Source organism: Lutjanus erythropterus, chromosome 7 (genome assembly GCF_056507025.1).
Source record: "Lutjanus erythropterus isolate fLutEry1 chromosome 7, fLutEry1.hap2, whole genome shotgun sequence".
NCBI lineage: Eukaryota > Metazoa > Chordata > Actinopteri > Lutjaniformes > Lutjanidae > Lutjanus > Lutjanus erythropterus.
This window is the reverse complement of record NC_139323.1, coordinates 40,743,238-40,758,362: the sequence shown is the minus strand read 5'-3', so window position 1 is coordinate 40,758,362 and position 15,125 is coordinate 40,743,238. Positions and strand designations below refer to the sequence as shown.

Here is a 15,125-nt window from a genome sequence, read left to right as displayed (position 1 = left end):
GAGTAACCACGTTAGGCGACAGTAGTCCATGCATAAAATAAATGCTGAAATCGCAACACATAACTCAGTTACATAAGCTTTTAGATAAACTGTCTGTGTCAAACACACAAAACATCCATAGAAAGAGTTTACTGTATGTATGTGACTACTGTAATCTGCTTCAGGCATGGATATGTGTACATATTTAGATATGTAGACGGCGTATTGGCCTTTGGATTGTATGTCAACGCTGTAAACAACTGAGCTGCAGTTTGTGTGTATAAACTTGATATAACATGACACATTGGAACTGGTTGAGAAATGTTATAGCACTTTTTATCCAGAAAAACAGCCAATCCCCCATTTACATGTATTTATTTATTTACAGGACAGTCTTGTCCGGTCCAATACGGTGGCAACATTGACATATTAGTAGTAACGGGCCAAAGTGGTCAAAGCAGCATCTAGATCAGAGTGTCAAACCGTTGCATCATAACCTATACATAATCATTTTTCTCCTTTTTTGTAATAACGCGTCACACAATCTGAAAACATTCACAGGGTAAGGATTCAAGAAAGAGATGTATTAAGGAAAATAAGTTCAATTTCAACAATATAAATCAGAAATATGGATGGATGGATGGATGGATGGATGGATGGATGGATGGATGGATGGATGGATGGATGGATGGATATAATTTCAGACTGTAAACACATCACCTCATCCTCCACTTCCAAGCATCCTAAATGTGAAAAACCCTATAGAGCCAGTGTTTTGTTTGTCCTTTCTGGGCTGCTGTAGGGACACGGCGGTGGCCTGGCGGTGGCCTGGCGCTGCCCTTCTGATGCTGTAAACCTTCATTAAGTTCAACCCTTTTTTAGATGTAACACTTCAACCACAGATTATATGAGCCCACGGAGTCCGGAACAAATTAATTGTGGATGGAACAGCTCCCTAAAGTGACACCTGATGACATAATCAATTACCATTATGCTCTTTATCCCCTTTTTACTGGGAATACTTGTCTTTTAGTAGACGATGACGTTACTGGCACAAATCATGGATATTCAGTGCAATGCAAATTTAGTTTTAGGGTGGACCTTCCTTTTATTGTTTGCATGTTTAAGCAATATTTGTCCCATGGTAAATTGAAACCAATGGCTTAGATGTAGTTCTCTCCCCTCTCCAGAGAGTCTGTCTGGATCAGAGCCAGATTTCTTCAGGCTGACTGGAAGGTAATTAAGTGGCAGCAGACTGGGGCATGCTGTTTCAGGCATCCGTATGAAATGATAATGGCAGGGCTGCTGCCTTAACATGAAAAAAAAAAAAAGAAGCAATATGACACACGTACACACAAAGAGACACATACACAAAGCTCTGGTGAGCTGTGGGCACTGGGAACCAGTGAGGTTTCACATTTCAGAGAAATGTAAACAGTAAACAGTCCCAGATTATGCTCATTTAAGAGAACGCAGCAGTGAAATAAGAAGAATACAGCGTCCTGTTGTCCTTCTGAGGCCTTGACAATATATTTAAGAATGGCTTCAAACATTTGACTTAGCTCTGGTGCACATGATTTATCTTATCAAACTGAAATGTCACTCCCAAGAAAGTACACAAAGTATTTTTTTTTAGCTTGAGAAAATACTGCAGGCAGTAAAGTAAACTGTAAATCTACCATTCATCTGTGTTATCTTACATTTCCAGGTTGCTTTTGCAGTATTTCATTATAAATCTGTTTTTGTAAATGTTGCTCTGTTTCCATGCACAGTGTTTTTCACACTAAGCCTGCATATATTTTTACCAGTGATGTGTAATTTGTCTGTGGGTAAATTGACCCCACAATGTCAGTCAAAAGACACTTGTCAGGTTTCATTACCCAGAATTCTGCAGTAGACACATCATCAGAGGTGGCTTACAGCGGTGAATAACCTTGAGAGGACTCATTAATGTCCACTCATCAACCTTTCAGTGCTTCGGCCCAAGTCACTATATTACTTTAATATCATAGGAAAGTGTGTTTGTGCGCTGCAGTGTCACTGCAGCCAAGGAGAGCAACACTACAGGCATTAAAGAGGGCAGTGTAGTTTATCCACATATATGATTACAGGATTATATGACTATTAAAGGTCCAGTAAGCAGGTTTCAGTGGAATATAGCAATGAGCTTGCAGATTGCAAACACCTCACCTAAAACCTCACCCTCCCTTGTAGGCCGCAAATCTCCAAGCTTAAATTCTGCAAAACTTATATTCCATTCCTGCCATATTGTGCTAAGTCATGTGGTCAGAGCTGCGTAAGAATTATATACAGTAGAAAGATGGTAACATTATAGAAAAAACAATTTATAGAAACTGATGCAGTGTAAATCTGTACAATCTGGACCTGCATGTGTTATGTCTTCATACACACACACACACACACACACACACACACACACATACACACACACACATTTACTTGTCATTTTTGGGACATTACATGGACTTACATAACTATAACCATAACCACTATTTGACTAGCCATTACCTTAACCTACCCTTAAAGGGATAGTTCACCCAAAAACGAAGAAACAGTCATTATCTACCCGTCCTGATGCTGACTGAAGGTCGGTTTTAGTTTTTTAGTTCACAAAATGGCACAATCTGCAAACAGTGTTGCAGAATCTTCCAAACAATTTAAGTGAATAGTCACCAGTTTTCAAACAGCTATTTTTTGTTTTGTTTTTTGTTTGGTCACTGTTCACTTAAATTGTTTGGAAGATACTGCAGCACAGTTTTTCTTGTGAAACCTTCAGTCAACATGAGGTGAGTCGATAATGACTAACTGAACTGTTCCTTCTGAACTATTCTCACTTATCTGCATGACAAGATAACCCTACTATTTTTTCTCATTTTGGGTGAACTGACCCTTTAATTAAAGTCAAACTGGTGTAATATCTAATTTTAGAGAGAAATAACGCTTGTATTAATTCTTAAAAATATGGATGTTTGTCTGTAACTTTTAGCAGTTTTTTTTAATTATTTTTGCTGATCAGTCACTGTAATAAAAATAATAATAAAACAGTAATAATGAATCTCACATCATATTTATCCATAAATATATTGTTTCTGTTATCTTTGAGTAAAATGTAGATATCCTCACATCAGCAGTGACTCCCTGGTGTCTCTTGTGTGACAGCAGGGGCGCTGTGTGTGTGTGTGTGTGCGCGCGCCGGGGATCAGCGACTGGTCACGTGCCACCACTGTGACGAGGCAAACCAGGAAGTGGAACTCATGTCTGTGCAGAGAAAAGTGAGAGGAGGAGGCAGAAAGTAAACATGCAGGATAGACAGACTTTGATAAGAGTTAATGATACAGTCAGTCTTCACTTTATTTAAATGAAGAAGTCTGGAATCTTTTTGTAAAAAAATATCAGACACATTAGGAGTTTTACAGGATCATGTTTCTCCGGGAACACCTGACTAAATCATTTGTCAGCAGATTGATTCTCCTGCATGTTCGGTTTAATAAACGACTTGTAACGATGTCGATAGCGACTCTGTCAGAAGAAGAGAGCTGGAAGCGACAGACGAGCAGCGGCTCGCAGATCGATGCAGAAACAGACTTTACTGATGTGACAAACAGCAGCAGCGACATGGGAGGTGAAAAAGAGCAGAGTGGAAGAAAGTTCACAGAGGAGGAGGTGAACATCCACAGGATCCACAGAGAGGCGTGTGAGGTAAAGATGGATCACTGCACACATCTGAAATCAAATCATGTCCTGTTCAATCTCATTATTGGACTTATGGATGATTAATTACAACCAGGCGATCACACGTGTTGGTATACTGTAGTGGTGCAGGTTCCTATTACTTAAATAAAAGTACTGCAGTGTAGAAATACTCTGACTTAAGTAAAAAGTACATGAGTATTATCAACAAAATATACTTCCCTTGTATTTTTAGTACTTTAGTACTACGTTTTGTTACATCGTTTTTATCTTGTCACATCTGTCACACCATGTCCACTGATGGACACAACAAGGAATCGTCTTCCATCATGTAAACGGAGAGCAATGATGCAAAATAAAAATCATCAATAATTCCCTTCAGATGCATTAAAACTAAAGTAACAAGCCTGTTTTGAAACTGTAAAGAGTAGAAAGTACAGATGTTTGTGTTAAAATACAAGGAGTAAAAGTGAAGTACAGTTACCAGAAAATGTCTGATTCTCTGAGGGATGAATATTATTGATGTATTAATGTGTTCAACACTTTATTCAGCATCACTCTTTACTAACTGCTGCTCTTATGTTGATTGGTTTGTGTCTTTTTGTGTTTTAATTCTGTTTACATGTTTGATTTCTCTTAGCAGACCTGTTCCTGCCCTTTGCAGACTTTTTAATTAATTATTCATCTGATTGCTCGCTGTTATTGTCCAGTATTTGCACTTGTTTTCCTGTTTTTATTTATTCTTTGTTGCAAGGCACACCCCCTGCATGAAAGGTGCTTTATACATTAAGTTTATCATTATTATATATAAACATAGTATAATTGATTTGCTTTTTTTATATTAATAATCTGAAGCTGCAAACTACCAATTAAAGCTGTCAGAGGATTAAAAATGACATTTTTTTCTTTGTTACGTAGTGCAGTAGAATTATAAAGTAGCATAAAATGGAATAGCAATATCACAGTGTAAAAATAATCCTTCACTGCTACAATTAAAGTATAATATATGTATGTTTAAAGGGACAGTTCACCCTCAAATCAAAAACATGTATTTTAACTCTGGCCTGCAGCGCTCTTTATCAGTTTTGAATTTTTTTGGTGAGTTGCGGAGTTTTGCTGATGTTGGCCAGAGGAAAAATATGGATTTTTGATTTTGGGGGTGAACTGTCCCTTTAATTACACAAGATGAATCTGTTTTGCCAAAGAAATTTAACATGTGGGTGGTTTCTCTCTCTCTCTCTCTCTCTCTCTCTCTCTCTCTCTCTCTCTCTCACACACACACACACACTCACAGAGTTAAGATTTTTTTAGCTAATTCAAATCTTCAGTGTTTTCTCTAACATAATTACCAATTATGTATTTATATTCAGGGATTACAGCCCATAATGGGAAATATGTATTATTATTTATTATTTAAATGATGAAAATATAGCCATAACAATATTTGTTTTGAAAGATTATGTAAATGATTTTAATTTGACTTAATTGGCTAAATACTTTTTAAAAGCTTAAGCATTTTTTGATTAACTGAACGATGATTTGAACATTTGAAGAGTCAGAACTGACTTTGTTTTTCTTGTAGTAATGATGTCAGACTTGTTTTGGTCAGAGCTGTGGACAAGGTTATATGAACTTCTTTTTAAAATTCAAAAATGTTAAATTATCAGTTACCTAATCGGCATCGGCCGTGAGAAGCAGGAAATTATCAGTCATCATATCGGCTGAACAAAATCCAAGTAGTGCATCCATAATTATATTAATATTCTACACTGTACATGCTTGAATAAGATCAATTTTTGAGGATCTTAATAGAAAACAGAATAATCATGTAGACATGACTGAGGTAATTAAATGTTTATTAAGACCAACATGTTCACATTTCTAGTAAGTTTCATGCTACTTAAAAAAAGATAAACCTAATGTCAGTCTTAAGTCCACAATAGTGTAAATAATACTCAGCCAATAAGATCATTGTTTATTTAATCTGATATCCTTCATAGTGTGATAATATGCCAGCTGTTGTGCATCTTCAGAGCCCACCTGTCAGTCCCCAGGGCAGGACTCCCTGTGTGCCAGAGTGAAACTTTACTGTCAGTTTAATTACCAAAAGTCAACGTCAAAGACAGTGTGGGTAGATTACACATAATTCTGTGCAGAAAAAAAACAACAACTTAATGGTAGCCCGAAGAAATGTTAGGAAGATTCAATTTTTTGAACAGTTTTCTTCCAGTTTTAATGAGAGGAACAGCCACCCAGTGCTTTATATATTTTATATATGTAATGATAATGATGCACAATTAATCGACACACTATTAAACCTGCAGAATGGCCAAGTGCAACATCCAAATTGCAGAAGGAAACAAATGTCACATCATCATGATTTAATAGTTTTTTTCAGTGAAAATCACACTTCTGATGTAAAATGATTATTATTAATAATCAATCATACTACATTGTGCATTTGACTGGACTGGACCAACAAGACTGTTGTTTATTTGAGCTGATATTCATCATAAAGTGTGATAATATGCCAGCTGTGGTGCTCCTCCAGAGTCCACGTGTCCCCGGGGCAGGGTTCCCTGTTGGTCCTTGGCAGAGTCAAATTTTATCGTAATTTTAATTACTAAAAGTCAGTATGAAAAAGACTGTGGGTAGATTAGGCAAATGTGGAGCAAAAAAAAAAAAAATCACCAAATGGTGGCCTGAAGATATTTTAGGAAGATATCTTTTTTCTTTACCAGTTTTCTTTCCATTGTTCCTTACAGGTATAGTCTTATATATACAGTTCATGTCATATAAGTAAAGATGACTGTTGTATTTGTCAGATCCGTCACATTGACCAAATCTTCTCTGCTCTTCCATCAAACTGAGCCAGTGAGCTCTGTGCTGATGACAGCAGTGAGTGGGTGTCATCTGCGTGCCTTTAGGCGTATCTGTTGTAAATATTGTGCTTCTGAGTGTGGATGAAATTGAGGCAAGTTGGCCGCGACCTGAGGAGAGTGGTAGGACCTGGGTGGGAAAAGCACAATACAGAGGGGGCCCAGCTATGCCAGCTTCACTGTGTGCCCCTGCGCTGCCATGTGAAATGACAGGCCGTGTCACCAAAGGGCCCCGGGCCTTTTTCCCTTTGTGGCCTGTCAAAGCTCACCAGCTAGTGGGCTCTCAGTTTGAAACAGACTGAGAGATGACATTTTCTAACTTCCTGAGGGACGGCAGAGGAGTTCAGTGTTTTTCACGTACAGAAGGTGTTTGTGTGTCCGTGGAAGATGAACGATTGGTCGACATGAAAGAATAATTGTGTCTAAAATATGTGCATTTTTAAGCATCTTGCAAATATGCAGCAAATATAAAACTTAACACAATACCACCAGTCAGAGATGGGAAGTAACTAAGTACAAATACTTATTGTTACTGTTTTTAAATTGATTTTTCAGATATTTGTGCTTTACTTGAGTATTTATTTTCACTTTTATTCCTGACATTTTATCACAAATATCTGTACTTTCTACTCCCTACAGTTTCAAAACAGGCTTGTTACTTTAGTTTTAGTGCATTATTTTTATTTATTTCATTATGATTTATTTTTATATTGCATTGTGCGCGTCTTTCTCAACATGATGATCGATTTCAATCAAAAAAGATGAGACAAGAAGACAATTTCTTGGTGTGTCCATCAGTGCATATCATGGACAACAAATGTAACTATGAAAACAACATATAAGACACAACAAGAGGGGAAACGATGAAAAGTGAGCATGAAGAACACACACATAACACACAGTAACATAATAACATAACAAGACAGAAATGATGTAAAAGATATAACAAGACAACGTAACAGGACGAAAACAACGTGCAAGATGTAAGAAGGCACAAATGCATAAAAGAGGTAACAAGGCAAAAATGATTTGAAAGACAAAACAAGATGAAAACGACTAAAAGACTTAAGATGTAATAAAGCAAAAAGGTAAAAAAAAAAGGTAGTGAGGTAAAAAATGTCAAAGGTGTAATGACAAAAACGACTTGAAAGATGTAACAAGACGAAAACACCTGAAAGACATAATAAGATGTAACAAGATGAGTTTGATGAAAGTTAAATAAAAGACTTAACATGTCGTAACAAGGCAAATAAGAAATAAATGAGGCAAAAACTACGTAAAAGATGCAACAAGATGAAAATTACATAAGATAAAAATGATGTAAAAGATGAAAGTGACTGAAAGACGTAATGACATAAGATGAGTGTGATGAAAATTACAAACAGCATGTAAGATGAAAACTGTGAAAGATGTAAAAAGGCAAGAAGGACATGAAAGACACAACACAATGAACACAATGTAAAAGAAGATGATTATGATTAAAAAAGGCATTAAAGATGTAAGAAGACAAAACTATGTAAAAAATGCAACAGAGTGAAACAGAGGGAGACCTGACTGCAGAGAAAAGGTGAGGTTCAGTTTGCTTCGCTCAGAAACAGCTGGTCAAAATGTCCCTCAGTGGACATCTTATTACTTTTATTCTCTAAGTACATTTCACAGTCTGGACTTTTTCACTTTGACTTGAGTAAATAAGTTGAATCAGTACCAGAGTCATGTTTTTTTAATCAGGTTCTTTACCTCTACTTGAGTAAAGATTGTTTACTTTTGCCTCCTCTGCTACCAGTTGATTAATCATTGCAGATTTTCACCTACTGAATTGCTCACAAAAGGACAGCACTAATTAATTAGAAACATCATAAGAGTTAGACTTAGTCTTACATCTGTTTCTATGCACAGAGGTCATCCGTTCCCTCTTCTCCTCGACCCAAAGCAATCTGTCTCTACGTATATGTTCATATTAAGTATTATGCTTACCGGTGCTTTTGTGTTTGGGCGTGTATATGTACTGTATATGGTTATGTATGCAGGGGTCACACACCAGCATACGTGTTTGTATGTCATGCTAATTAAATAATAATATTCTTCATTATGTTCAGGCAAAGAAGCAGATGTACGTCGACCCTTCCAGTGGGTACAAGGTGTTCACAGAGTATGCCCACCTTCAGAGAGGGAAATGCTGTGGCAGCGCCTGCAGACATGTGAGCTCTTTGTTTTCTGTTGCACCAGGTTGTGTTTTTCTTCACTTTCTCATTTTTTTTTGTTTCTTCTCTTCATCTGGCCTTGGCTGTTTGGTTTCGTCCTGTCCCATCTTCTCCACTTCTTTTCTGTTCTAGGTCCTTTTCCCCCAGTGATAATTTACCTTAGATGTAAGGCCGCACAATTAATTGAAATACTGTCAAAATAGCAATATGGCAAGGTGCAATATCCAAATCACAGAAGCTGCAGTTTTGGATAAAGGTAAAGTTCTGTAGAGCTGCAGAGATGCTCTGATCTGCACATCTTCTTCTGCAGATGTAAGAAAACGTGTGTTTGGTACAGACTCCAACAAAGGTCACATCTCACGATTGTAATACTTTTTTCAATGAAAAAGAAAATTGTGATAGAAAGATGATTATTGAAATCATGACAAATGTTTTTGTTCTTTCTTGCCCAAAACTCCATATAAAATGTTTAAGTGCATGACTTAAGAGCATCATAATATCAGCTGTCCAGGATGGTGAATTAATTTCAATAAATGCAAAATATGTAAATTCTGCCATTAGGGCTCTCTGACAGTGAAACAGTAATAAACTACATAGTTTGATGACACTGAGAAGCAGCGTGGGATCATGGGAATGTCTTCTTCACATTTAAAGAACCACCATGGCTGAAATCTATCTGACGTGACTCAGGCAGACATGGAACAACAAGGCAAAAAAGACATGACAAGACAAAAGTGACGTAAGAAGGTGAAAACAACGTAAAAGATGTAATGAGACATAAAATGACGTAAAAGACGTAACAAAATGAAAACAAAGTAAAGGACATAACGAGACGAACATGATGAAAACGACGTGGAAGACGTAGCAAGACGTAAAAGATGTAACAAGACAAAAACACCGTAAAAAATGTAAACAAGAAGAAAAGCACTTTAGAGGACATAACAAGATGAACATAACGAGAACAACAGAGACGAGTAACAAGGTGAAAACTGTAAAAAAGACCTGACAAGATGAAAACAGTGTAACAAGAGGAACATGATGAACATAATAGAAAATATAAATTAAGTTTTATTCATGTTATGTTTACACGCGCCGACTTGCTTCTTAAAGTAATAATCTTAAGATTTTCCTTTAATAAAGAAAATCTGTCACCGAACAGGGAAACAGAAGACCCACTGATGAAAGTATCAGTGGTGGCGACACGTTTTTCTTCGCCCAGCAGTGGTTGGTCCACCTGACAGGGTAGGCGGAGCTAACATAACAGGTTTGCTCTTCAGTTCAGGTGGCATGAAGTTTTTTTTTCTGGTCTCTGCTAGCGTTGCGGATAAACGGTTACTGGGTCCTGACAAACGAAGATCGATGAATACAGATGGTGTTAAAAAACTTTGGACATTCCTCTGTGCGTTTACGCCACACGTTGGTACCAGCAACGAGAACAAAACACAGATCTTCAGCTGTCCATGGTGCTGAAAAGGACTGCAAATTAATTTAATTAAGCAACAAGGCTAATTTCACTGTATATTTTTAGTTTAAATTAATAATTTATTATTAATTTCATAATAATTTAATGTAGTCAACACTTCCAGCGTGCTGTGTGACACATGTTTCTGTCTGCTGGACGTAAGTGTTAGAACGTTGATTTGGCTGCTGCTGAAACCAGATGTTGCCCACAAGCATAAATCACAATTTAAAATTTAAATAGAGGATTCTTTACGTTCCTGATTGAGAGCAGTATCACCTACTCATGCAGGTGTTGTCATCCTGTTGTCAAATTACACTTCCTGAATTAACACCCTCTTTGCTAAATTGTCAGTTTTATAAGAAATTCTCTCGCAAAGCAACACAACTAGAACAAACGAAAAAGCAGCAATGGGAGCTGAAAAATCAAGAAAAGAGGTGTTTTGACCAGATGTTGTGACGTTAAAAGAAGTGCAGGTAAAAATCCAGCTTGTTTACTTAAAGGACACACAAACAAATAAGTTAATGAAGTCCAGTAAAAGACACGGCTAAAGAAACTGACAATGAAATGTTTTATTTAAGAACACTAATGACCCATTTTTAATAAAAGAAAAGAAAGAAGACCAAAAGAAATTGAATTTAACCACTTTATTTATCAAGGCACACAAATAACAGACTTAAAGAAACAAATTCTTCGACGTCTGCACTCATTTCCTCCTTCACACGCCTAAAGCTCCAGCTTTTCATGATTCGTCGATTAATCATTCACTCTATGAAATGTTAAAAATTTGTGAAAAAAACAAAACAAACTCTTACCTGTGAATTTCACAGCTAAATGGAAAATTTTCAGAGCCCAAAATGAAATCTTCAAATTGCTTCTTTTGTCCAACCAACAGTCCAAAACCCAAAGACTCTTCATTTATTATCATAAATAACAAAAAAAGCAACAAACCCTTACATTACTGAAGCTGGAACCAGAAAATATTTGATGTATTTGCTTGAGAAATGACTGAAACAATGAATCTATTATCATAATAGTTGGCAGCTAGTTTTCTTTCCATCGACTCATCGATTAATTGACTAATCTTTGCAGTTGTATGCACGTTGATGGCCTCAGCCTCAGGGTACGTTCAGATTCAGGTCCCTGTTCTGCTTCTTGCATCCAATCCAGTCTTGTCTCATCTGCTGTCCTTCCTTGTCCAATCCAGTCCCCGGTCCGTCTTCCCCTCATCCGTGGTTCCGTCCTGATTTGATTCCATCCTGTTCTCCTTTGTTTTGAGTGTCGCTCCTCTGGCGCGCGTCGCTCTGTACACATGTCCGCGTCTTGTTCTCTGTGTGACTGAAGTTCTGCTCCACATGCTGCCATTTAGCACCATTTAATTATTTCATTTCCCCCCTCTAGTGTCCATATGGCCAAGTCAACGTGAAGGACCCTGCCATGAAGAAACAGTTTAACTCTCTGTTTTATGTATAGGCCCGACATGACGGAGGTAAAACGCCCGTGAAGAACGGGACCCAGCCGTCACACGTTGCTTATCTCCCGCCTGTCATTATTTGGACTAGTTGAGAGTCATTTTTTAGCAGTGTACTAAATGATGAAATATGGGTAGTGTCTGTGCAATACCTCCCTCCTATGAATCACAACTATTCTCAGGATTGTTTTCATTCTCATAAGACAGGCAAGTAGGGAGAAAGGATTTGTTCACTAGAACCTCATGTAAAATAGTCTTTTATCTCATTTTGGTTTTGCTGTATTTTTCTGATATTTTTTCTTCCAATGAATGTCCAATGAAAATGCCTTGAGCTTCATTTTTCGTTTCTCTTTAAGAGTATTTAATATTTCGTGGTATTCCGCTCCTCTGATGCATTTACAAGGGTTGTGGGAGTATGGAGATGAAAACTGAAAGAGCATTTTAGATCTTTGCCCTCAAGATAAAGGGCATATAAGCGAAAGTAACCGTAGATAGTCAGATGGAGTCTGGTGCTCTTTTGCTTTGCATCTCTTGTTATTTTTTCTCCCAAATGTACAACTGCATGAATATTAGCATCATTTACACTCCACAAGTGCTCGACTGAACTGTCTACCTTTGACTGAAACGCTGTGTTGTTAAAAATAGGCAGGGGCCAAGGGTCAGCCCTTACACTTGGCTGCTCTGCTTTTACACCACTTGATGGAATCAGGCTGTTAACAAACATGCCATGGACATCAACAGCAGCCCTCCCCACCGGACTCGGCGCTCAGCCTCCTGGCAACACTTGGCTACAGCGCAGCTCCCTGCGGCTGCTCTCCTGAGCTGCAGCCTAATGAACTCCTGGGCCCTCTTATCCCAGCACTGCAATAGATCAGCTCAGGCTTAGACGCACACATGCATAGGCAGGCTTCCTCCATCACAACACCCTGTGGCTCCTAATAGGCCAATATAGAATAAAGGTTGCACTAAACACCAGACTCTGTAGCCCACAGTAATAGTACAAGGTAAGGTCAAGCGCTCATGCAGCACTACCTGTGCGTGCAAGAGATGTTGAGGAAAGATGTGCCACTTGATTTGTGATTTGTGAGTGCATGTGGGTAGGCAGCGCGATGCCTTCAGGCACTGGCTCTGAACCTGCCACACACACTCTCCTGTCTCCGCCTGATTGGGCAAACAGCGTCGGGATGAGAGGATGTGTCTGCCGCGGAATTCCGTTGCAGCCGCCTACTGGCGCGGCCACAATTTTCCTCGGCAGGTGGGTCCCAAAGGCAAGTGCTTAGTGATCGGAGCAAAGCCCTGTGAGCGGCTACAAGGAGATTCATGATCCCAACAGTGCTGGGGAGGACAGGTTCTCGGGGACGCGTCGTCAGGCGGGATGAGAGGCGAATTTATTTGGTGTTATTCTAAACCGAGGCAGCGGAGCGTGCGGCAGCAACATTTCTACAGCGGGACGGTGAAGGTGTCACACTCATCAAGTACCTGGGCCCGCTTGCCTGCCGCGGCTCTGCGGGTTTTGCCTAGGGACTTGTCTGTCACATTAAAGTAGATGCATTGCCATTCAGGGCCTCGGCGGTCCCGCAGCCTGACCATGAAATAGGCCAACTTTCATGTCTGCCTCATCCCTCCATGTCTTCCCAATCCAGTGATGGCACAGTTTGAAATGTTTTTTTTTTTTTTCTTATCATCATGTTCGAGCCTAGCAGTTGGTGACTGAGACACAAACAGCACAGAAATCCTTTCGACAGATTTATGGAGAAATTTACTTGAAAATCGACCCCTCCTCCAAACACCAGGCTGGTCAATCATTATATTAAAGTATCAAAAAACACTTCCTGGACTCAAACTGAGTCTGTCTGAGGGGATCTTTGGATGAGAATATATGTGTACACAAACATCACAAAAAAAAAACAAAAAAACAATTAACATGCCTTTCTTGTCACAGTGTGATGTTAGGCCCTAAAACAAACAAACAAACAGGTTTCAGTTCAAGCCTTAGACTCTTTGAAAAAGACAAAAAAAAACAAAACACACTTTCTGACTCACTGACAGAAGAGCTGATGCCTTTAACCAGAAGGGCTGCCCCCTGATACTCAACTAACCTTTGAAACATTTTCATTTATTTGTTAATGGAAGAAAAAAAAACACCTCAAATTCCATTCGGTAGCTGCAGCTTACTACTAACTTACTGAAATAATTAACTGTTAATTAATGCATAATAAAGCATCAATTAATCTTAGTAAGCATGGTTCACAATTTAGATCCAGTACCCACAAAATGCATAGTTAACTGTTAATAAATGCACACCAAATGCTCACATTGTTTATGTGATTATTGACACATATTCATGTTAATAAGTATCTTATTATCTCATGATACAGGTCTAAAGTACCAACATGGGCTGATTTCATCCATGACCATAAAGACTTTTTTATTGTTTTAAAAGAGAGTGCCTAAGAGTTTTTGTAATTGTATTAAAGTTTATTTTGAAACAGTCTTGTCTCAATATATTTTCTTCATTTGTGCCCTTGAGTATTTATTCAACTTCCACAATGAAGGAACGTTAAACTAAAAGTCTGATCATCCATGTTTTTTCTTATCTTACGGTTAATTGTTTGTGATACACAGTTTTTAGTTAATCATAGCTACTTTAATTTTATTTGACATGTTCATAACATTAATGACAGAAAAGTTTTATTCATGAATAAATTCTTTTTGTCTGTATTATGCAATGCCAGTAGAATGATGAAAAATGAAGAAATTTTCTTTCTCAGTATAAGCAAATATGTAGGTCTTCACACACACACACACACACACACACACACAGCTGTATTCCCTCAGTGCAGATGTGCTCCCCAGCTCCAACAGCCAACAGACATGCGAGGTGTTTATTTCAGGCATTTTGGACTGAACATCTCTGACCTTCAGCCGGAGCATATGCTGTGCTGGAGCAGAGTGGCAGCTCTATACTGTGTGCCTTTCTACAGGACGGTGGCACTAGCCGCAGAGAAAGAGAGAGCTGTCCAGTTTGGAACTGTGACCAGACAGACTCGAGTCACAACCAGTTGACAGGCCAGCCGCCCCTCCTTCCTCACCCCACCCCCCACCACCCCCCTCCGTCTCAAACAAGCACAGCAGCCCTGCGGCCAATGGCCCCGACCACAGTCAGTTACAGTGTCTCCATCACTGCTGGCCAGACCAGCCAGGAACTGACATAGGGTTGGCGGGGAAAAAAAACAACTTGAGTGTCAGCCGTATGATGGTTGAAAGGAACATCAGTCTCAGCAATTGGCCGAGCACTGCTTCGTACGTTTGTGTGTGCGTGCATGTGGGCGTTCGTGCACGTGTGTCTTGATATTCAAGCAGCATTTGAGCAGCCCCTACATCAACGTCTGGTCCTTCTACACAGACAATGTCAGCTCGCCTCG

General features: G+C 38.8%; 1 protein-coding gene across 2 annotated transcripts; it reads left to right on the top strand.

Moving 5' to 3' along the window:
* Positions 1-3,238: 3,238 nt before the first annotated feature.
* On the top strand, positions 3,239-14,119 carry c7h1orf53 (chromosome 7 C1orf53 homolog). 2 transcript variants are annotated; one of them, XM_084723792.1, is made up of 4 exons: positions 3,239-3,699; positions 8,666-8,767; positions 11,631-11,718; positions 14,079-14,119. In XM_084723792.1, exons 1-3 carry the CDS (start codon positions 3,421-3,423, stop codon positions 11,700-11,702), a joined length of 453 nt encoding a protein of 150 aa, XP_084579918.1. In that variant the 5' UTR covers positions 3,239-3,420; the 3' UTR covers positions 11,703-11,718; positions 14,079-14,119. The 2 variants fall into 2 exon arrangements, with proteins under 2 accessions (XP_084579918.1, XP_084579917.1); XM_084723791.1 differs by lacking the exon at positions 14,079-14,119 and having other exon boundaries at positions 11,631-13,726.
* Positions 14,120-15,125: the final 1,006 nt, after the last annotated feature.

Coding starts and splice junctions, on each gene's coding strand:
- c7h1orf53 (XM_084723792.1), top strand. CDS start 3,421: ATGTTTCTCCGGGAACACCTGACTAAATCATTTGTCAGCAGATTGATT. Junction 3,700..8,665: donor TCCACAGAGAGGCGTGTGAG/GTAAAGATGGAT, acceptor CATTATGTTCAG/GCAAAGAAGCAGATGTACGT. Junction 8,768..11,630: donor GTGGCAGCGCCTGCAGACAT/GTGAGCTCTTTG, acceptor TCCCCCCTCTAG/TGTCCATATGGCCAAGTCAA.